We start from the raw sequence: 24,263 nt of genomic DNA, 5'->3' as shown, positions 1-24,263 counted from the left end.
TACGAAAATGTGAGACATCGCGAAAACACTCTACAATGCTACAACTTGTATAACATTTAAGATAATTTACTTTCTGACTCTTTGAGCGTCATTTTACATTCCGAGTAAGATGGCGTAAAAATGTTATGAAACACCCTTGATTTGTGAGCCACATGTTACAAACTGTCTACCATGTAAGGTATCTTTTAAAATAATTTTAGCAAATATTTATCACAATATATACAAGAACACTTTTGTTGAATAGATATTTATTCATTTCATAAAATGCAAGGCATACAACAACTAAAATCTCAAAGCAAAAGAATAACATAAAGTTACACTGATCATTCCTGTATTTTCATTACATATGGTGCATGTACATCGTCGATAAAGAGCAGGAATGATTGAGTGAAAATTGGAACTTTAAGCGAAAAAGTGATGAATAAAACCCCAAGAAATTACATTGTGTCCCGCTTATATATTTTGTTTGTAATCTTTGATATGATAAGCAGTCCTAAAAACATTGTTACTGTTATTTTTTTTTATTTTTTTTTGCATTTTCAGTTACATTTATATATCTCTATACAATGCATGCCATTGTATGTATTTTTTCAGAGAACAGTTCATACTCTGTTGGCGATGTAGTATCTTTACCATTTACATTTGAAGTTTTCCTCTCAATAAATATTTACGCATGTCCTGTTCAAATAGATCTTGTTCTTAAAAACTTTATGTCATACGTGTCTGGAATGAGGCGAAATGTTATCGGTTCGAATCAAATTTGTTCCAGACTGAAAACGATGGTACCGAATGCATAGAAGTGCATGATCACTTTTTCACTTTCATCTTCAATAGATTTCCTAATGGTTAAAACGACGGGTTAGAGATGGAAACATTTACACAAATCACGAAAAATCCATTGATACCTTTTCAAGAATTCTATAGAATCTACATCCTTGATATCCCATGGACTATGTTCACCTCTCCATTCTTCAACCATGTAACTTGTTAATGCAAAACCAAAGAAACATGTGCACTTATTCCACAAAGTCGTATTCTTACTGGAGTCAGACGCAGTGATGACTTGGGTGGCCATATAAAACTGGCGTCTATCGAATCATCATCTTGGCCTTTTCTAGTGGATATCGCGCTATGGAAGGGTCTGGAAAGTACGCCCAACGCATTGCGAAATCTCCTCCATAAGTCTGATACGATTTGTATGTATTCATGTCGGCAAGTGTATGATAAACGCCATTCAGGTTTGCCCATGCGCACTTTCTATGCCACCACCCACTTTTTGCATAGGCAGCACAATTACCAGAGCCATGGTCGTGGTCTCTATCGATCGTAGTGAACATGCGGCCGTTACTGATTTCCATGGCATTGTCTAAACAAAATCAGAAGTTTGATAAACAAAAAATATCTGTCAAGTGTTAATAATGTATGGACTACTATATTACTTAACATTTATTTCTCCATAGATATAGACGTGACATTTTAGGCAAAGGCATTCACAAAAAATAGTTAAATAGCTAAATGACGATTTAACTTTTTCCTGCGAAACTATATTAGATTCATCTTTATTCATAGTTTTAATTTTGACAACAGAACTAATATAGAATACGTGTAATACTGTGTTTAATGTACATGAAAAATATGAGCTAAAAAAATATAAATTATGAACTTACATGACACGTTCCCGGAAAAACCATTCACCAGAAGTTTATAATTTTGAGTTTCGTCAGCCACCTGGAAATTCGTGTACTCGGCATACCCCCATGTCCCGTCCCAGGCCTTTAATTGAACACGTAGCTTCCTCGAAGTGTTTGTCAGGAGGTGAAGGTTGTCGTTGCCTGTAATAGAATAGGTTTTGTATAGATGTACAGTAGTAATATAATATTATTATATATGCAAAAACCGACTACTGTAAATGAATATTACAACACGTATATCTGGTTGAATTGTTCACCCTTTTTTGCGCTTGCATCGAAATAATTGCTTCGCACCAATTATTTTACGCCTTACTAAACCTTGTGTACCTTTGAAAGAAATATCATCTGTTGTCACATAATTTAGCTTTTACGTGGAAAGCAACACCGATATTGCCGTTAGCTTGTCAATAATAACGAAAACCACTATTCAAATGCTTAGGATGATGTCTTACGTTATCATAGTCGACATAAAAATATACATTAAGCTTATTTACTGTATACACAATGCTTCCAGCTAAATCGATAATACCACATATTTGCCGCTATATCGAGTACACCTTTAGTTGTGTATTAGTCGTATATGTTAGGCAACAAAAATATCAATAAGAACTAAAATTCATCGGCAAACGGATGCTTCCTTCGAGTCAACCAGGTGAAATGTGGGCGGGGCTTGGTACAGAACTCAGAATTGATTGGCAAGCTACGCAAGAAGTATGCGGTTATCTCCCCTGCCTGTATCGGTATCATATCACGGTTAAAATATTGCTTTAAGGACTATAGAACTTTTTGTTTTATTTCCCCGGACTTTTTGTTTTGCCTCGAGAAATAGAAACAGCCACGGAAAACAATTAACTTGCTCTGCATATCCCTCAGGCCTAAAACTCAAATGTATGTTATCACGACTTTTAAACTAGCGTGGTGTTAAATGGAAATGCATTGTATTATTTATAAAGATACATATATGACATCGGTGGTACATACACTATGACGCTGACTAGTTCGGTTTCTAAGCGCGCCATCTATCAAATAGCTTTATATCTTTTGTTAGAAATTGTGAAGAGGGTGTTTTCAAGAAAAAGACAGACATATCAAATATATAGCCACGATCTTTAGAAAAAAAAGCATGAATCATAATCCTAACCTTGAAATAGCTGTTTCTTACCGATCCAGAAATCTCCATGAATATCACCAAATCCTTTCTTGTAGTCAGCCCATTTACGATAGAAATCAACATCTCCCTTTGTCCGTCTATGTATCACCTGTTACGATAACGAATATATAATTATCAATGTTATCACATACAAATCCTATGTATAATGGAGATGCATTGTAGGAAGTCAGCTTAAACCGAGGGGAAAATAATCAAATATGTAATAAATTGTGTAATTGTAAAATAGATAATAGGCTTATTTACTTCATCACATATACTGATCATTTAATCATTTCGGATTCAGAGTATGTTGGTAAAAGTGAAACATATTTCATATGGATTCATACTCACAGTCCACGGTCCATCGGCGGTGTCCATATCACAGTAGACGTCCAGTTTGGTCTGTTCTGTTGTGGTTATTTTGTAAACACCAGAATGATACATATGCGGAACGTCTGCACAGCTTCTCAGGACAACTAACAATTGAAATTAAAATAAGACAAGTCAAACAAGTCAAACCTGATGATTATATTAAGGTTAAGTACATCGCCCTAGATTTTAATTTCCATAGATTTATCAGTAATCATTCCCGATGAGTCTAGCTGTTGTACATATTATTAATTTTGCTTGAATATTCTATCAATCTTATTAAAGTTGTAGATTCAATGGGATTGACCACTGGATCCTTTTACCGAATTTCCTATAAGAGTCTTGGTTTGGTTTGTTTTTGTTTAAAGTCCTATTAACAGCCAGGGTCATTTAAGGACGTGCCAGGTTTTGGAGATGGAGGAAAGCCGGAGTACCCGGAGATCACCGGCCTACGGTCAGTACCTGGCAACTGCCCCACGTAGGTTTCGAACTCGCAACCCGGAGGTGGAGGGCTAGTGATAAAGTGCTGGGACACCTTAACCACTCGGCCACCGCGGCCCCTAAGAGTCTAGGCGGGATATTCTTTATCAAATTAAATAAATCTATGCCATGGAAACATCAATAATGGATAGGAAGCAATCGAATATCGACATGCATGTATCACAGGATGATAATTGTTTAACATCTGCAAGAATGAGTTTTTAATGGCAGTACACTCAAGATTGATTGTATGATTAATTATGTTTAACAGCCCGTCGAGAGCTATGATCATTTTCTGCTCTGTCTTTATTACTACATACACAATAAGATATATATATATACAGTTTATATCAAAATGTAGTTTTATATATATGCACGATTATTGCATTTTCGCCAATGAAATATAGAATTCTATGTAACTGTCAAAATAGAAATTTTGTAGTGAAAAGATGTTTTTCACCACTCAGAGCAAATCCTTATAATTCACCAACTTGAAACAGCCCGATTTTGCTGTGCTGTAGTTTTAAAATATTCAGACAAGTTTTTGACAAAATATTTTAGATTTTCAAGCCCAGATTATCCGATAACCTGTGCTTTACGTCTGTGCAACTGCTTATGACTTAAACATCGAAATTGAAAATTACTAACTTAAAACTAATTATATTGATTAGCAATCACTATCCAAGAAAATTCCTACCTCTAGAGAAGTACATGGTTGACATGGCTATATCAGCGTCCGATGCCTCCTCAATCAATCGGGAGTAAGTTTCACACGTTTGTTCACCCACCGTGTAGGAGAATGAGAGGCATTCTTCGGATTTGCAATACTTTGCACATATTCCATGGTTCGGGATACCAGTATTTGAACTGAGTTTATACAAACTGTGATTCGCTGCTGGCGCAACACGAAGTACTCGTTTGCTGATCAAAGGAGGTCCGGGTCTAGTTAAGGCCCCGACGGTTGCAAAGAAAAACACTAAAATATCTAGCTTCATTTCTGTTTTCAAAGTGTTTTCCAGGTGTATATAAAAGAGTCCATTATCTACTGTCGATCAGCAGTCATATTGATACAGTAGTTGTAATTTACTATTGGCTTTGACTACATTATATAACTCATCGTTCGTTATTGCTACTCCCCGTTAATTAAACTGTTACATACTACATCCTATCAGTAGAATGCACCGACAGATCACTGCCTGTTGTTTGATTGAACCTAGCAATAGGGATGCAGACGGTAACTACATCAATCATTCATTTTCGGTCGAGCTAATGATGCTGAAACGCTTAGAAAATGTGTGCAGGATAATGTATTCGTGTTCTACGATTGGCTGGTGGAATATTAACGTATGTCACGCGATGATAGCTATGGAAGTTATGGAGGTGTCAATATGATTTTGTTTGGGTACGATTTCTCGCGTTATTAAGCATACCATAATCCATTGATTAACCCCGTTCAACTAGAGATTTTGTTCTTCATTCCCATTTCCCATTGGAGATAACTTATGAGTATAGCTGGTATGAATATTCAACTTCTCAATTATAAGCTAAGAAATGGCATGCGTTGCACATTTAGTTCATACATACATGTACATATGTATGTACATGGGTATACATTTTAAATACCCGGATTTGTTTCCGATATTCTCGAAACAAAAGTATCTGATTTCAATGCATGTTTTCATGATTTTTGTACCATTTCTGTTTGATATATACACACTGGCTATTTTGGACCATGATATATATAGATCAAGTCAAAAGTTGTTGTCTTCCTTCGTCATTTGTGTTGCTAAGTTATATATCTATTTATTAGCACAATGTATCATATACACTATGTGTTGGTGATCCGAAGATATAGATTTGAATTTCCTGTCGTAGTTGTACCGAGAGAAATATATATAATATATGTACAATTCATATCCATGTATGTAAATACATTGCGATCCAGGTATTCATATCATCTTAAAGACGACTTCCACAATCATCATGTCAGGGTATCGGGCCGACCATCACTGTGCCATTGAAACGTTCTTTTTTAAGAACGCCGATGTGGCGCAGCGGTATAGGCTACTGATATTTCTGTCTAGGCGATTGGGTGCCGTAGATCGTAAGTTCGAGGCCTGGTCAGGGCACGAGTCGAAAAGTTGTTTTCCTTCGTCATTTGTGTTACTATGTATATATTATGATGAATATATACATGTATTCTAATGGTGATATAATGTGAAAATCAATGTCATAGGTTTTCTTAAACGTCGCTACCGTGAGGACAAATACAATTATTAAGTAACATTGAAACAGCATCTACGACTTACAGTCAAAGTGAGCCTGTTAGAGCAAATTACAAGATAGGGTAAACGTGTTACCATCATTACAGTGAAAATTCTTGATTTTCATTATAAATGTGTGACTTGGTCGTGTTTGTTTTGTACAAGTGATTGTGTGTTTCGATATGCCAAAACACCCAGAAATACATTCTTGATTCGTATAGATTTTAATTCTCTTATCTCTCTATATATATATATAACTGTGTAAATTTATGTGTGTTTATCATATCTATTACAATGCCGATGGCAAAAGAGAAACGAATTTCCAGAAGGCATAGGAAGCGAACGGAGAAAGCAAACCATGGCACAGGCTGTGATGAACTTTAGAAAAAGCAGAGTGCTTTGAAAAGTGAATAGTGTGAACTTCTGCTATCGGCATCGGAATAGTTTATTTGAATTGTTTATCCATTTGATAATCTATACTCATCAATAAATATTTTTCTATTTATATCTTCGTTTATATTCATTTAAATAGAACCTTGCATATAAGAAGATACAATAAAATATGTTTAAATCAAACATGTGATTGAATATATGCTAAAAAGGTGTGTTGAGTATCTGGTGAATTATCGAGTGCGCATGGTCGTATTATTTGTAATAAATTCGGTCGAATTTCTCCTTTCTGTGTGTCTTGTTTTGGGGGTCACTGAGGTTGTGTTTTTATATCATTTTGGAGAAAAATAATTCATTGCAACATCCGTTTTGATTTTAATGTATTCTTTAATTGTTTATGCGCGGTTTAGGTCGTTATATAGCAGATGTGTAATACCGACTGAAAAGAAATCCCAAACGCGGAAGCCTATATGCATACATTGTTGTCAATTGAAAGAAATCGTCTCCAATCGCATGTCAGCCAATCTGTAATGTTATCATAAACGAATATGACGTACATTTGTACGTGATTGGCTATATTTTGTTTTAATAAGATAGTTTGTGTGTCAATCCTAATGAACAGTTTGAATAAATTATTCATAGTCAGGGAAATCCCTATTTGCATATTACTTATAGGATGAAATAAAACGGACGTGTTTTATACAAAATATTTATGCAACACGAATGTGCGTGTTCATTGATGTTTTGTTTCATACATTGCTTTGTCGCGTCATGGGGTCTGATATGTATACGATAGACCAGGAAGTACTCTTTGTATGTCCCTGGTAACACATCCAATGAATTTAAATCATTTATGGTATTGTACTTCCGTACATCGTACGTGTAACCTCTGGATAAGTCCAGTATTATACTCTCTCCCCGTCGATTTCGACCTATTCCGTGTTTTACTGAACATGTATATATGAATTACGTAAAAAAATAAAAGCTATCTTCCTTCGTCATTTGTGTTACTATGTTACGAATATCAGTACAATAGCATAATATTCATCGAATCATATTACATACACGTAATCAAAGAAGTGATTTTAAGAAAAAAAACTGATAGACGACACAGAACTCGTTTATAATTATGATCTTTCAACATACCTTTAAATTTAGATTGATTTGGACTTAAATTGTGATAATTTAGAATGTATACCTTCTTTGCAAATTTTTAATGGAAACATATAATTGTACTCGATTTTGCTACCCATCACTTGCAATGGAAATTTTCAAATTACACGTACGTTACCTATACAGATACAGGTAATCAATGATCAAGCTTCATAGGACGTAACACTACTGCATGAGATTGTCAACAGCTAGGGGAATGACGAAATATTTCCCATTGTTTTTCGTTAGGTCTTTGTCATACTGGTGACGTATGTATGGGCAGTTCGGTATCATATTTTAATTCCCAAACGAAAGATATGTCCAGAAGCCCCAGCTGTCCTGTTATCAAATGTCCGTGGTCGATCCTGATTGGTCCAGACGGTTCCCCATGTAAAGTATTGCTGTGATACCTGGCCTGTTTGTTCCTAATTGACCTTTGACCGTGATGATGCAATATGATTTTGTAATAATTTCTCCAGTTTTAGGCGATAACAACAGCTTATATTTCAATAATGGTCAAGCGTGAAGTTTGATTTTGAACCGTGATCGATAACCACGATTTAAACACGGAATAACTTTGAGGGTGTGTGATGTTACAGTATGAATCATACACAAATCTTTCCGAGAGTTCTTGAAATATCTTTTACGCAAGCTATCTCGGGCTGACAGGAAATGGGGACACTCATAGACAAATTGAATACTATATTCCATCTTTTAGAAGTTTGGGTATAACTTAGCGTGTAAAGATAAAATTTCTACATATAGGATGGATCAATCCTCCCAGACACACTTGCTTTCGTATGTATAAATAAAACATGGTACAATAACCAGAGGCCTCATTACAACATGCAAGATTCAAGCCAATGTTACATTTGTAGAAGTAATCATAAAAATGTCGAAAATTACCTCAATCCTGGGAAAACAAATGTATCCATCATCACATCAATTGATAAAAGGTGCATTAAAGCTAATTAGGGCCCCGCATCGAGAGATGCAGGTGCCCTATAGTAATCAGGTTGCCCTTCTGTCTGTCCGTCTGTCTGTCCGTCCGTCCGTCCGTCTGTCCGTTTTTTTCTTCTGCACAAAAATGATTGAAGGAGATGAAGGATTTGTATCAAATTGGAACTGATGATTCCTCATGCATCCTAGATCAAAACATTTTTGACATTTTCTTATCAATGAATGATCTTGTTTTTGATATGCTTTTATATAAATTTGAAACATTAGTTATAGCAGATTGCAGATTTGTTTATTACAACTGCTGTGCTCTTTATGGTAAGTATAAAAATGTTTTATTTCATTTGTAGAAGCATGCCAATACTTATGGACGAAATTCATTATATATGAACCATTTCATCATATTCGTGTATGTCAGTTTACTTTAACTCCCTTGACACCTGTGAAAGCTTATATGTAAGAATTGTAATTATAAATTGCACTTCAACAGTTTTCCAATGTATATGCAATTCAATCATGTTATTTTCTATCAACTCAGCATCATATAAGCTTTCACACAGTGATCCGCCTCCTAGTGGTGGTGTCGGTAACATGATATAACCATAAACTAGCTTGCACATATTTCATATTAGAATCAGTGGCATCTTCATCCTGCTTAATTCACCAAATTTTTCTATTTCCTCCTTCCGTTTATGCACATCTGTGGCATGTTCACATGCTTATTCACCAAATTTTTCTATTTCCTCCTTCCATTTATGCACATCTGTTGCATGTTCACATGCTTATATCATGGCTGAAGGATCACAACCTCTGTGGTCCTAACTTCAACTAACATGTTTATCTTTTGTTGCAGATAATGGAGAACGTTGATAAAATTCACCTACTAATGGATGCCTTGGTTGGCATTCACACAAAGTTTGAGAAAGGGATGATGGCCAAGACCAAACTGACGGAGGAAGTGTTAAAGATCAATTCCCAGGTTCAGCAGGAAGTCAAAAAGCTCCAAACTTCACATGAGGTTATTGTCAAACAGAAAGACGATAAGATTAAGGAGTTAGTGAAATACAACAACTTATTATCCAAGCAATTGTCACAAACCAAAAGGAATGTGGGGGAGCTTAACAAGAAGCTCGACGACATGAATTCTTCTCAAGAGACCCTGACTGCCTTGTTTGGAGGTGAAATCATTGACCCACTGGAAACCTCCACTCCTAAGAAGAGAAAGACTCAAGACTTGGCTGCTTGGCCATCAGCCAGTAGCCCCTCTTCATCAAAGACAGACACATGTGATGAAGAGAGTCAATGACATTTTACTACAATCATGATTTTCTTTCATTATACTGTCAATTAACAGTTCAATCATTTTCTTGATTTTGTTTTCATATTGTCATGTTGGCATGCATACATTTATTACAGGTTGTGAGCTTTGGCCGCTGTAGTATGTTGACACATATATGTACTCTCATAATTTAATTACATCATGTATGGCATATGTAAGATTGTACTGCTTTAATGTAATTCTGTTAGGAATGACAGCACAGAATTACATAATACATGTATTGTAATGTATACCAGTATAAGTTTAAATGACATTGTGTATGTTTAAGTAATATAAATCATATAAGCTTTTTGCCATAGTTTGGCAACTTCTACCACACAAAATTACACAACAATGTTTAACTAGTAATTCAGTATATTAATTTGCAATTTTAAGTAATGTTGTCAGCTACCTGAAATTATGAAACAGTTTAAATATGTTGATAAAATGTTGAATGTTGATATTAGTAAAAATTTCAATTTGACATTCACTTTGAAATTTCTAATCTCTACAATTTCCAACAGATATAGTTGATATGAACATTAATATTTAGTTGATGTTTGGCTACAAAATAAAATATAAAGGCTGACCACATTCACTTGAGGAAATGGCTGATATATTTGTCAGGCCATTTCCAGTTTTGATTGTACAAATAAAATTTACAAAAAAATAGTTTCAGATGATGTGAATGCCCACCCCGCACCAGGAGTCCTATATACCTATTTCTAACATCGCCAGCAGAAGGATGGCTGCTTCTAAACAGGTAAATTCAAATATGATTAAGCGAAAGAGGAAAATGCTATAAAGAAGTTGTAGAAATGGAAAACTTTGTAAAATTAAATGAAACAATATCCAGGCTATACATTGCAGTGTAGGTGTGATGTTAATATTTTTGTAAGGAAAAAAATGCTATGAACAAAATAAATTGTTTTGTAAAACTTTTAAAAGAAATGGAAAACTTTGTAAGAAACAATATGCAGACAATACATTGTAGTACAGTTGCAATTTTAATATTTTTGTAAGGAAATGCACTTAGAATTTATTTTTATAGACTATGTATTGAATGTTAATTTTTGACTGTTCTAATATTGTTTTCTTTCCAGGATGCCGCCTCCTCCCAAGGCTTGCTGTCTACTTACTTCAGTGATCAAAGGCATAGGCAACATAATTTCCCAGTGTCAATCCTTGGGAATATTCATCAAGGAAATGATATTTTTCTTGAAAGTGCTGGAAAGCAGTGTACATGTAATTGTTGTATATTCCTCGTGCACATGTTTGCACATAACTCTGGCAACCTCGACTCAACTCTTCTTGATGATATCCTTAAAAATGGTAACAAACTTTACAAGAAACTTTCCAACATTTACCATCAAGGTTATCTGATGATAAAGGAGCTTGAAGGAGTAGTATTATACAACAAGGATTATTACAAGATGACTGTAATTCAGGAGTGGTCAGGATTGACATGTTCATCTTCCAATTTTCAACTTGATTTCAATTCCATGATCAAAACATTCAACTATGGATTTCTGATGTATTCAAGTGAAAACACTGTTGTCTATGCAAGTGCTATTTATTCTGCCGGTGAAAATGTGTATATGTTTGATCCTCACTCACGAAATGCCCACGGATTTCCATCACAATCACCTTCAGGATGTGCAGTAGTTTTGAAGTTTAATAGTGTCGAATCACTCCACCAGCATCTCTCTGCCTTTGTGAAAAGTATAAATGCTTCACTCTATGAAATAGTTGCTGTGGAATTGGAACAGGTTCAGAAAAAACATTTTGAATCGTACATCAGAAAGATTAAACGTACTCAAATTCCTGACAGTAAAAAAGAGATCAGAAGAAAGGATAGGCATTATCACAAGCAAAAAAGGACTGAATTAAAGGAGGAGATGAAACAAAAAATCCAAGACAATGAAACAACAAGTAAACGCACAAAACGTAGTCAGCTTGATGAACAGACAATAAGAAATATATGTGCAAGGGAATCTGAGAATAGGAAAAGAAAACGAACTCAACTTGATGAAGAGACCAGGAAAAACGTCAAGGAGAAAGACACAGCAAGTAGACAAAGTAAGCGCAGATGTCTTGATGTGCAGACAAAGCAAACCATCAAGGAGAAGGACACAGCAAGTAGACAAAGTAAGCGCAGTCAACTTGATGTACAGACAAAGCAAAACATCAAGGAGAAGGACACAGCAAGTAGACAAAGTAAGCGCAGTCAACTTGATGTACAGACAAAGCAAAACATCAAGGAGAAGGACACAACAAGTAGACAAAGTAAGCGCACTCAACTTGATGTACAGACAAAGCAAAACATCAAGGACAAAAACACAGCAGGCAGACAAAGTAAGCGCAGTCAACTTGATGTACAGACAAAGCAAAACATCAAGGACAAAAACACAGCAGGCAGACAAAGTAAGCGCAGTCAACTTGATGTACAGACAAAACAAAACATCAAGGAGAAGGACACAACAAGTAGACAACGTAAGCGCAGTCAACTTCATCTACAGATAAAGCAAAACATCAAGGAGAAGTACACAACAAGTAGACAAAGTAAGCGCAGTCAACTTGATGTACAGACAAAGCAAAACATCAAGGAGAAGGACATAACAAGTAGACAAACTAAGCGCAGTCAACTTGATGTACAGATAAAGCAAAGCATCAAGGACAAAAACACAGCAGGCAGACAAAGTAAGCGCAGTCAACTTGATGTACAGACAAAACAAAACATCAAGGAGAAGGACACAACAAGTAGACAAAGTAAGCGCAGTCAACTTGATGTACAGACAAAGCAAAACATCAAGGGGAAGGACACAACAAGTAAACAAACTAAGCGCAGTCAACTTGATGTACAGATAAAGCAAAGCATCAAGGACAAAAACACAGCAGGCAGACAAAGTAAGCGCAGTCAACTTGATGTACAGACAAAGCAAAACGTCAAGGAGAAGGACACAACAAGTAGACAAAGTAAGCGCACTCAACTTGATGTACAGACAAAGCAAAACATCAAGGACAAAAACACAGCAGGCAGACAAAGTAAGCGCAGTCAACTTGATGTACAGACAAAACAAAACATCAAGGAGAAGACACAACAAGTAGACAAAGTAAGCGCAGTCAACTTGATGAACAGACTAAGAAGCAAATGAAGATTACAGAAAGTATTAATAGGCAACAAAAACGGCAGTCTTCATCCTTGGACTTTAAGAATCATTTCTCCACATCATTGCAAAATTTCCCATTGTTCTTTTGTTGCTGCTGCCATAGAACATGGTACAGATCAAATGTTCAAGTCGTACGTGCAAGCCAGTATGAGGATGAAACCCTTACACATGAATGCTTGACTGATAAGCTGTCATTTGACAATAAGAGATACATCTGTACAAGTTGCCATACCAGTTTACTGAAAAACAAGATGCCAGCAATGGCTACTTCAAACAACCTCCAACTTCTGGAAATTCCCAAGGAGCTGAAAGATTTAGGAGAATTAGAAAGTATTCTCATTTCTCAAAGGGTCATATTTTTCAAACTGTTGAATCTGCCAAGAGGACGTCAAAAAGGAATAATTGGATCATTTGTGAATGTTCCCATTGACACAGAAAGTGTATGTGCATCACTTCCTAGAACCCCTGATCAATCGGGTATAATTCCCTTAAAGTTGAAAAGAAAGGCATTATACAAGGGACACCATTTGCATCAGAATATTCGCCCTAACTATGTTATGAACGCTCTTAACTGGCTTGTGAAGAACAATGAACTTTATAAAAATATCAGTATTACAGCTGATTGGTTACATCGCTTCCAGGAAGAAGATGTATGGACTTCTTTATTCGTGAATGATGATAACAGCTTCAGTGACAATGAACAAAGTCACCATGGCAGCTCCGACTGCAACAATGTAGAAACTGTTGATGAAAGCAACTTGGATGAACCAGTAAATTTGTCTTTGGATTCTGATCGAAGCAACAATGTTAAAACTGTGGATGAAAACCACTCGGATAAAGCATTGGATGTATCATTGGATCCTGATCGAAGCAACAATGTAAAAACTGTTGATGAAAACCACTCGGATGAACCAGTGGATGTGTCCGTAGATCCGGATCCACAAGAAAAGGTTAGAGGCGTTCAGTTTGACAGTTGTCTCCATCCTACAAGTCCCTTAGCCACATCACAGAAGGAGTACTCTATGGCTCCTGGAGAAGGGAAGATGCCACTTGACCCATTTCTAGACAAGCAATCTGAGTCATTAGCCTTTCCGCAACTATTTCCTGATGGTCTTCATTCATTGTATGGTGATAATGAAAAGATTTCAAGGAAAGTAAAACTAACTGCCAAGAAATATTTTATTCAGAGAATTACAAACCTGGATAACAGATTTGCATCATTTGTACCCTATTTGTTTTACGCATTAAACGTTTGTGAACGGGAACAGATTCAAACTTCAATTAATGTCGCCCTCCGAAAGGCCAGGCGACAAGAAGTCACAGCAGGACAGCTAAGAGATCCAGAATTCATTGCTGATATATTTGTGAAAGATCAGGCTTTTCAGTTCCTGCAGCAAATCAGAGGTTCACCTTCCTATTGGCAACACGCTCAATATGAACTGTTTGCAATGGTAAGAGCAAAGGGTGTTTTCACATGGTTCCTTACATTGTCGTGTGCAGACTTGGAATGGCCACAAACAATTCAAGCTATAGGACTACAGCATGGCAAGATATTCAGTCAAGAGGACATCAAGAAAATGCCATATGAAGAAAAATGTAAATGGCTCCGACAAAATCCTGTGGTTGCTGCCAGACAGTTTGACCATCGTCTACAATCCTTTTTCAAAAATGTTATTCAGTCATCATCTGCACCACTAGGAAAAGTCACAATTTGTTTCCAAAGAACAGAGTTTCAGTTACGCGGGTCTCCTCATTGCCATGCAGTTTAATGGGTGGAAAATAGCCCAGATTTGAATTCATCATCAGAATATGAAATTTGTTCTTGGATAGATACTTACATCACTTGTGATATTCCACCTGAAGATGATCCACTTTACAATGAAGTTATGAGTAAGCAGAAACATACCCACTCTGTTGCCTGCACCAAAAAGGGGAATCTTTGTCGATTTCATTATCCAAAACCACCTAGTGATAAAACTCTTCTTTCACAACCAGTTGATGGAGAAGAAGACCCAGCTTTTGCAACTCATTCAAAGGATATATTAGCCAAAGTAAATTCAGTGTTAACTGATGATACTGTGAATGTAGAAGATCTTACCTTGACAGAGATTTTAGTACTTGCCGAAGTACTTGAACAGGAATATTATAAGGCCCTCAGTTATTCAAAATCTGGAAAGTCTGTTGTGCATAAAAGGAATACCAATGCTCTGAATATCAACAATTATAACAAAATCATTTTAGAAACATGGAAAGCAAACATGGATATCCAGTTTGTTTGTGATCCGTATGCCTGTATTTCGTACATTGCATCCTATGTGACTAAAGATGAACGGGAACTTTCTCAAATGCTAAAAGAAGCAGCAAGGGAATTGAGAGATGCTGACGTGAAAGCCAGACTAAGAAAAGTTGGTAATGTTTACTTAAGCAATCGGGAAATCAGTGCCCAAGAGGCAGCGTACCGTCTCCTCAGTATTCCTTTAAAAAGATGTAGTACGAAAATGGTTTGGATTCCGACAGATTTACCTGAGGATCGCATTGGAATTCTCAAGCCCCAGTCAATGCTGGATTCACTGGATGATGATGACACTGGTATCTTTTCTATGGGAATTGTAGACAAGTATCCAATGAGACCTGCCCATCAGTCACTTGAAAATCTTTCTCTTTGGGAGTTTTCTACTTGGTACGGAAAGCAAGCAGAATCAGGATGGGAGTATGGAATCAGAGCTTCCAATAAGAATCACTTTAACTGATGGTGAATCTGTAATGAAGAAAAGAACCAACCCTGCCACACCGAGGTATCATGTGTTCTCTGTCAACAAAGAGTCTGAAAAGTTTTACCATCAGCAACTGATGTTGTTTCTTCCTTGGCGGAATGAAGACCAATTGAAGTATCCAGACTGTGATTTCCCATATGAGAGCAAGTTTGAGGAAGTGCAGGAAACGGTCCTGGCAACAAAGAATAGGTTGGAACGACACAGTGAGTTGGTTGCAGATGCATTACAGAACTTCAGTGAAAATGGGCCATCGCAACATGCATGGGATTTGCTGGATACAGAACATGAACAGAGGATATTGGATGATGTCAGATGTATCCGTGAAGAGGAGGACACAAATAGTAAGAACATTGAAGTATCCAAGAGACCTGTCATGCTTGCAGCTACAACAAGACCAAATGCCTTAAGGGATACTCAGCTACGTGAAATTATACACAATTTGAATGAAAAACAAAGAACAGTTTTTGATCATGTTATAAATTGGTGCAAGAACACAGTTGCAGGAAAAGATCACAGACCTCCTCCTTTTCACCTCTTTGTCACAGGAGGTGCTGGTACAGGAAAGAGTCAGCTCATTAAGGCAATTTACCATCAAGCTTCAAGAATTTTACAGGAACCTGGTGAAAATCCGGATAGTCCAGTCATTTTGTTGACCAGCCCCACAGGAACAGCATCATATAACATTGGTGGGACTACTCTTCATGCTGCCCTCCATCTACCTCGTGGTAGGTACTACTCACTAAGATCCAATCCTTCTTTACTGGCAACATTTAGGACTACAATGTCACAACTGAAGATACTGGTCATAGATGAAATTTCCATGGTAGGGAGGACCATGTTCACTCATATACACAAACGCCTGCAAGAAGCTAAAGGAACTGATGGAAGTGGAACATTGTTCGGAGGTATTATTATTCTTGCAGTAGGAGATTTTTACCAGCTTCCACCAGTTCAACAGCACAAACTGTTTGACACAGTGATAGCAGATTCAGAACGAGTGGACTCTGAAGAATTGTCGGTACTTCTTGCTGGATTATGGGAAAACAACGTCAGTTTGGTTGAACTAACTGAAATTATGCGACAGAAAGGAGATTTAAATTTTGCACAAATGCTCAGTAGGGTACGTACTGCTGACCATTCTCCAGATGATATTGAACTACTCAAGTCAAGGATAATTTCTAGAACAAGTGAGCGCTATCCCAAAGCAGCATTGCATATTTTCCCCACACGTGCAGATGTTGATTCCCACAACTCATCTTTGTTGAATGCACAACCCGAGGAAAAAGTGGATATAGAGGCTATTACGAAATACCCAAAAGTGCTAAAAAACTATGATTGCTCTCAAATCGTTGGAGGACTTTGTAAACATTTAAGACTTTGCAAAAATGTAAGAATAATGTTGGTGAAGAATCTTGATGTAGCCGATGGCCTAGTCAACGGTGCCACTGGAATTATCCTTGATATTCTGTGCAATGAACAATCATCACCAATGCCAAAAGCCCTCATTGTGAAGTTTGACAACAGAAATATTGGAAGGCTAGCTCGCCAGTCATCAAAGATACCACTTCAATCATACAAAGATGGTGTTCCCATTCTCCCAGTCGAAGTAAAGCAAAATGCTGGAAGGTCAGATACATCTCCAGAAATCATTCGCATACAATTCCCTGTTGTTCTGTGCTGGGCTTGTACGATTCACAAAGTACAAGGGCAAACTCTGGACAATGTTGTCATTTCGTTTAAAAGACTAAGGACAAAAGGTCAGGCATATGTTGCCTTTAGTCGTGTCACTTCTTTACAGGGGCTTTTTCTCTTGGATTTCAATTCAGAAGCTATTAAGAAAGACAACAGTGTTTCAGAAGAAATGGGACGCCTTAGAAATGAAAAAACTGCAGTCTTTCCTTCTGATAAGTTAGCAAACAAAGATGATAACAGTATACGGATTTGCTTCTTTAATACAAACAATTTAGGACAAAAACACAAACAGGATGTCCAGCGAGATCCATATCTCAACACATGTGATGCTCTGGCATTAACAGAAACCTGGCAGAAACATGACCAACTAAGGATTGCCGGATTCCCCACTGTAGTTTCTACGGGGAGATCGGTTGGTTATGGTGGTGGAGCAGCTGTGTGTACTACAAGTAACTTCAAGCTAGAGAGAATTCAGCTTCTACCTACTCCCACTATTGACGCTGTTGCAGTTACATTATTGAAGCCAAGCAGGGCCTTTACATGCTCATTATTGCTGCTATATTGTCCCCCAAAGACACCAACGTCAGAAGTCCAGGCCATCATCGGGAACTTCCTACAAAGTGCTCAATTTTCATGTATTATAGGAGGTGATTTTAACATAGATCTTCGAAACTCTTCAAATACGACACTGAACTTCCTTGAGAGGGCCAGATTTACTCAAATTACAACTGTACCGACACATCGCAGCGGCTCCCACATTGATCATGTTTGGATTAGAGACATTCCTCATTCACAAGTGATTCAACTATGGACATACTACAGCGACCATAAACAAACATTTGTAGATCTTATGTGATGGGTAAGAAAGAATATTTACTATGAATCATTAGACAATATTCAGTTCATTGTGTCTTGATATTTTTTTCAGATTTTTTCTTTTTCCTGAGATAAAAGAATGTGACCATTCCACACAGTTAAACTCTAATGGAAACAAAATACTTTGACATGATCAAAAACATTTATACAAAAACTTTTCTTATTTATTGCTGAAGCTTTTTGTTTTAATTCAGAATTGTTTTCTAACACTAACAAATTTAACATCACTGTACTATAACTCTAAAATACAAATATTCATTGGAGCATCAGACATATTGCGGGGCCCTTTCTGATGTATCAGTGTTCTAGTTTCTTCTGAAATAAAGTAGGAATAAATGTGTGTCGTTTCACAAGATCAAACATACAAATGATAATTTTAACACTACACATCAATAATTTGTACGATTGAAGCACTATATCGCAGTAAGACTAATAATTAATGTCATACAAATGTACCTACAAAAATAGGTATAGCGTTGCATCATATATTATTTAATGTGTCAAAATACCCGCAGTAGATAGTGCATAAACTCCAATGATTTGAAGACCAGATGTTAGACAATATATTGTTAGAATCAATAGTTTGGTTTGGTTATATTGATTTAACGTCCTATCAACAGCTAAGGGCGGTCTCCCGTAAGTGCGTATGTGTGGTTTGGGAGGCTGCGGTCTGTTTGTGTCAAAGTCTCCTTGTGACTGGTCGGAACTTTTGCCGGAACTTTTGCCGATTTATAGTACTACCTCACTGAAGCATACTGCCGAAGACACCCAGCAGGACACCCCACCCGGTCACAATATACTGACAACGGGAGGTCTCGAGTAATTTCCAAAAATGTCAATACTGCAAACAGAATGATTTTAATCCAAATATCGATACAATATAGAAAGTTTTCCTTTGATAAAACCTCCAGAAAGACACAGAAGCCCTGTAAAGTCCTTATATAACTTATGATGAAAACACAAATACAGTATCTAAACCAGGCGTTTCTGCATTGTTTACTATTATTAAGTCGCATCAGCACAAATGTGGGGGCTTCTCTTTGATTCAATTGATCGATTCGAGGGCCAAACAGGAAACGGTTGTCCGCACTCATATACGAATAAACAAAAGTATTACTATGTTACACCTTAACTATGATTTATAGGTCAAAATTCAATAGGAAGGTTGGTTCAAACGCCACACTGTTTAATTTCGCATGCCTCAATCTAGCATGGCGAATCTATCATTGGCCTCTTTCCATCATGTAACAATCACGTTTACACTTCACATTGGAGGAATCATTCATAAATATGTAAACACTGTAGCCATGGTTACGGCAAACATTGGCAATATCAAAGACACATTTTTACGCTATACATTAATAATCTATACGATTGAAGCAATGATACCACAGTAACAGCTAAGTTATAGTTGTTGCCATGCGAAGGAACCTAGAACTATATTTCATTATATATGTTATTATTATTATTATCATATATGCATTATTTATGGATTACTAAGGATCAAACCAAAGGTAAATTTATTAAACTCTCACACAGTAAACCGTAAAAAGCTAATGCCATTTATGCAGAAAACTGTATAAACCTATGCAAGAATACTTGTGTTCTTGATGCAGCTGTATATGGCAGACTTATAAACAGTGAAGCTACCAGCAGTCATATCAAATACCTACAATATATCATAAAATGATCACCAAAAACATATTCAAGAAAATGATTTAGATTCCAAAGAAAATATACAGATGTAAATGTAAATATATACAGATGTAGATGTAAATATATACAGATGTAGATGAAGCAGCGACATATGAGTATATCTTATCTATGGAATTAACTTATTTTTTTGTCATTTCAGATGTCACCTCTCCGGCAAAGAGTAAAAAATGGTCAATTGAAATAAGAACAGCCGGTTGCATATTTCATTCAATACCAAATGTACATATATTACGTTATTTCAACACAGCAAATGCTTGATTTTACATATTTCTTTTTTTTTTCAATTTGTAAAAGTGCACACAATATGTATCCACAAAAAACATTCTATCGTTCAATCTTCACATATTGTGTAAGAAAAAATGGTTGACAAGTTTGTTTGTTTGCTTTTCTTCAAATAAATGACCATGACCCACTTTCAAGGTAAAGAGGGTTAAAGGAAGTTGTTGTTGACGATGATGATGATGATGACGATGATGATGATGATGATGATGCAAATTTGAAACAAATCGTTAGTGATCAGGTGGTACAGTGTTAGCACGCATCTAGGCGGCTGGGGTTGGAGTCCCCTGTCAGACGGGAAAAGTTATGGGGTCGTTTTTTCTTCGGGTATTCCTGCATAATCTCATACTTAGACAATTCGTAGGCTTCCAACAGAGATAACGAAGATAATCAATATATATAGGTTGTTAAAACTTTTTATCGTATTTATCGATAAAATAAAGCTTTTCTCGAGGTGTCTTCTTCAATTAATAATTATATTGAAATATGATATTTATATTTTATATTGTATTTGCCTATATGTTATCAGTAAACCAAATAGTATCTATAAGACTGTATAGTATAGTTTACAGTGTAGGAATACAGCTCCAAGTGATGTACATGTATAGGTAAAAAAGTCAATGGCTGCTAGTTACTTTCGTCCTAGAGAGTTTTCAAATGTTACCATTTAGTCTCATAAGTCACCACATAAAACAAGGCATCTTTTTTTTTATTCGTGACACTTAAATTTTATAATATACAATGTAGTTATCACAAAATTATTATAAGCGTTATTCTAGATCTACCAAATTTGTCAACGTTGTCACACTCACGGGGTCTCGTTTCCCAATTTTTCCACTTTCCCTCAGATATAATATACATTCGGAAAGTACGTAAGAACCACAAAATGACCATCGCCTGATTGGCTAATTTATTCACTTCCTGGCTGGTTTTATAATCGAATGTCCTTTAGGTGGGCTAATTACATGTATAGAACTATTATAACTCCTTTCCATTGGGCAGGAGGTTGTACTCGCGGCAGAACACGTGACTGTTCTTGTTAACCTGGAAGGGGAAAGACCTTCACATTGTTAACATATAGTCTGTCCTTCCTGAGGGACACAAGACACCCACTATTTCTGGCTTGTCGGAAAAAGGGGTATAGAGCTCGACGGCGTTCCTCTACCTCCGCGCACGAGGAACTGTTCGTATACCCCGAATAGAGTAGCGCCGGGCCATCATTTGGCCAGTTTCTGCGGAAATGCCCAATGCGCCATCTATAAGCTCCGTAATCAAGGAAGGATGTGTTGGACGGCGTATTGGTTCTTTAGATATGCCCTTCCACTCTAAGGTTTGGGATTTTGTAACTGCCGTCCACGTGTAGCATAGCTTTTTTCAAGACCTTGAACGGTTAAGAGAACAATAGTCACACTGCAGTCTATAACAGTGGAGATTGCTAGAATTGATATCTCCATTTGCATTGGTACACAGATATATGAGATGTCTCTTAGTCCCTAAACATGTCCTATTTATTTTTAAAAATCAGTGTAAGGACATTAAAAGGAACACATCATCAGATGAGACACAAAAGAGACGAAAAACGCAACCACGGGATGTGAAGAGAGGAACACAACGAAGAGGAACACAACTACATGATCTAAAGATACCGCGACGAAAAGGAAACACAATAACCGGATACGTGGAGACACACAATTACGAGAAAACATAACGTGATCGAGGAGACACACAAAGGAGAGGAAGCAAAACAACTGCACCGAGAAACACAACAAACAAGCTGGTCGGGTATTGCTAAAGCAATACATGTCCAAAACCTGCTCAAGCTAAAACTAGTACCAGTGACCTTAACTTTGACCAAACAAACTCCAATAAAGTTACATACCAACTTTCTCAAACATACCTTGAATCATGGTTGCGGAAGTGAAACTGAGTGAATAGACAGACGGACGGGGAGGAAACCTAAAGTACCAGGTAGGGTACAAATAAACGCATCGATTCTCATAATAGGGTTGATAAAGTATAAGATAAAACATCTTACCTCTTCAGAGTAACCATTTTTATAATTGAATGATGTACCCGTCGATATACCAGTGTATTATGGAGCACCAACAATCTAATAAATTACGTCTTTATTGGTCATAGAAAGGGCATCCCACCGTCTCAATGATAATCGTAAGATGTGCACATTCAATACTGACAATTCTCTTGCATTTCAAAATGATATCGAAACAAGTATGTCCAACATTAACTTACAAGAGGAGGGCGGTCATATGTTACTTAAACTAGGCTGATCCGATACCTGGCGATAGAGTGTTGGGATCCCAAAAGGGGATGTTTGCTGAATGTTTTGCTTTAAACCCCTACTCTTTCTTAAACCTTAAGTCGATTATAACGAAATTTGGGATGAAATATCCTTGAGGGAGGGCGATAATATTGTATACAAATGAGGCTAGTGTGACGCATGGGGTCAGAGGGGCTTGGCCATAAAAAGGGGAACTTCGGTGAATGTTTGCTTTAAAACTACTACAGAGTGTTTCAGAAAACATGTCCCCTCTTTAAACCTTAATAAAAACCAAAAATGGAAACGCAAATTTACAAATTGTAGATTATTCAAACGATGTCATCAATACAATTTGATCAGCATGTAAGTTCATTTACAGATCATTTTCATGTTCATATACAAGGCATTTTAAAAGTATTCATTTTATATAATTTGGAAAAATAACGTCATTTCAATACCAACGTCATTATGACGTTACTTTATATTTTGCTCCTAGTGGTCAACTGTCTGTCCCAACACTAACTTTACTCTTTCTCTAAAGTTTCTTATCACATTTTTGCAAGTCTAGCTTGAGGACTGTTTTCGTTTCCCTTCTTATTGCTGTTTTAAATCCATCAATATCTTTCGGAGGTTGGGAATACACATGATCTCGAAGGTAACCCCACAGGAAGAAATATTAAGGATTCAAATACGGTGAGTCTGGCGGCCATTCAATTTCAGTGCGCAGTGATATCAAGTTGTCTCCAAATGTGTCGGACAGCCAGGATAATACTCTCTTAGCCATATGAGTTGCCCCACCTTGTTGAAACCATATTTCTCTCATATAAATCATCCTTCATTTTAATTCAGGAATAAACTTGATTTTCAACAAAGTTAAATAACGCTCTGATGTCACAGTTGTGGTTTCGCCACAAAATATGGCCCAATGATTCCTGAACTACTTGTTGCTGCCCAAACAGTTACTTTCTGGCTATGCAATGGTTTCTCTGAATACAAGTTTGGCGTTTCTTTTCCCCTGTATCGCATATTCTGCTTGTTAACTTGTCTATCTAGCATAAAGTACGCTTCATTAGAGAACCAAATAATGTCGCCAGTGTTTAAATGATCATGCATCAATGTGGCAAATGTATTGTGAGAAAAAATGTCTGTATCTTTCAAATGCTGTATTATTGAAATTTTATATGGTGCCAGCTTCAATTCAAATATTAAAATCCGGTATACAGATGAAGAACTTATGTTGCCATTCAACTATTTGAATGATCCTCGAACAGATTTTTTAGGCGTTTCGTCAATAATATCACGGATTTTGACGACGTTTTCATCAATTGCTGACCCCTTTCGTCTGTCAGATATTGCTCCATGATTTTCAAACTTTGAAAAATCCGAAAAATTTGTTTTCGACTGAAAGGTTTGACATCTGGATACTTCTTTTTGATGAGCTTATTCACCAGTCTCGGAGATTTACTATTGGAGTAGTAAAATTTCACACCATTTACATAAACTTCTTTCATCAAGCTCAGTGGAATTTGATGATGTCATTATAGTAAATTATGATGTCATCAATTCTTGTGTTCATATTTAAACAAATTGAGATTGTATATACTTTCCATAATTGTTTGTGTGATATAATTGTGAAACTTCATTTGGGAGGCCAATCATATCTTATATAAATGAAGCTGGTGTTACCCTTTAGGCAGTGGGACTCCA

At 36.6% G+C, this 24,263-nt stretch overlaps 1 protein-coding gene across 1 annotated transcript; it reads right to left on the bottom strand.

Annotated features, from left to right (window-relative positions):
* Positions 1–534: 534 nt before the first annotated feature.
* LOC117345311 (angiopoietin-related protein 7-like) lies at positions 535–4,841 on the bottom strand. The gene is made up of 5 exons (XM_033908379.1): positions 4,388–4,841; positions 3,193–3,317; positions 2,854–2,950; positions 1,668–1,832; positions 535–1,366 (listed from the first exon to the last, which is right to left on the bottom strand). Exons 1-5 carry the CDS (start codon positions 4,683–4,685, stop codon positions 1,089–1,091), a joined length of 963 nt encoding a protein of 320 aa, XP_033764270.1. The 5' UTR covers positions 4,686–4,841; the 3' UTR covers positions 535–1,088.
* Positions 4,842–24,263: the final 19,422 nt, after the last annotated feature.

This window comes from Pecten maximus, chromosome 16 (assembly GCF_902652985.1).
Source record: "Pecten maximus chromosome 16, xPecMax1.1, whole genome shotgun sequence".
In the NCBI taxonomy this organism is placed as follows: domain Eukaryota; kingdom Metazoa; phylum Mollusca; class Bivalvia; order Pectinida; family Pectinidae; genus Pecten; species Pecten maximus.
The sequence above is the reverse complement of the archived record's forward strand: the minus strand, read 5'-3'. Positions and strand labels throughout refer to the sequence as shown.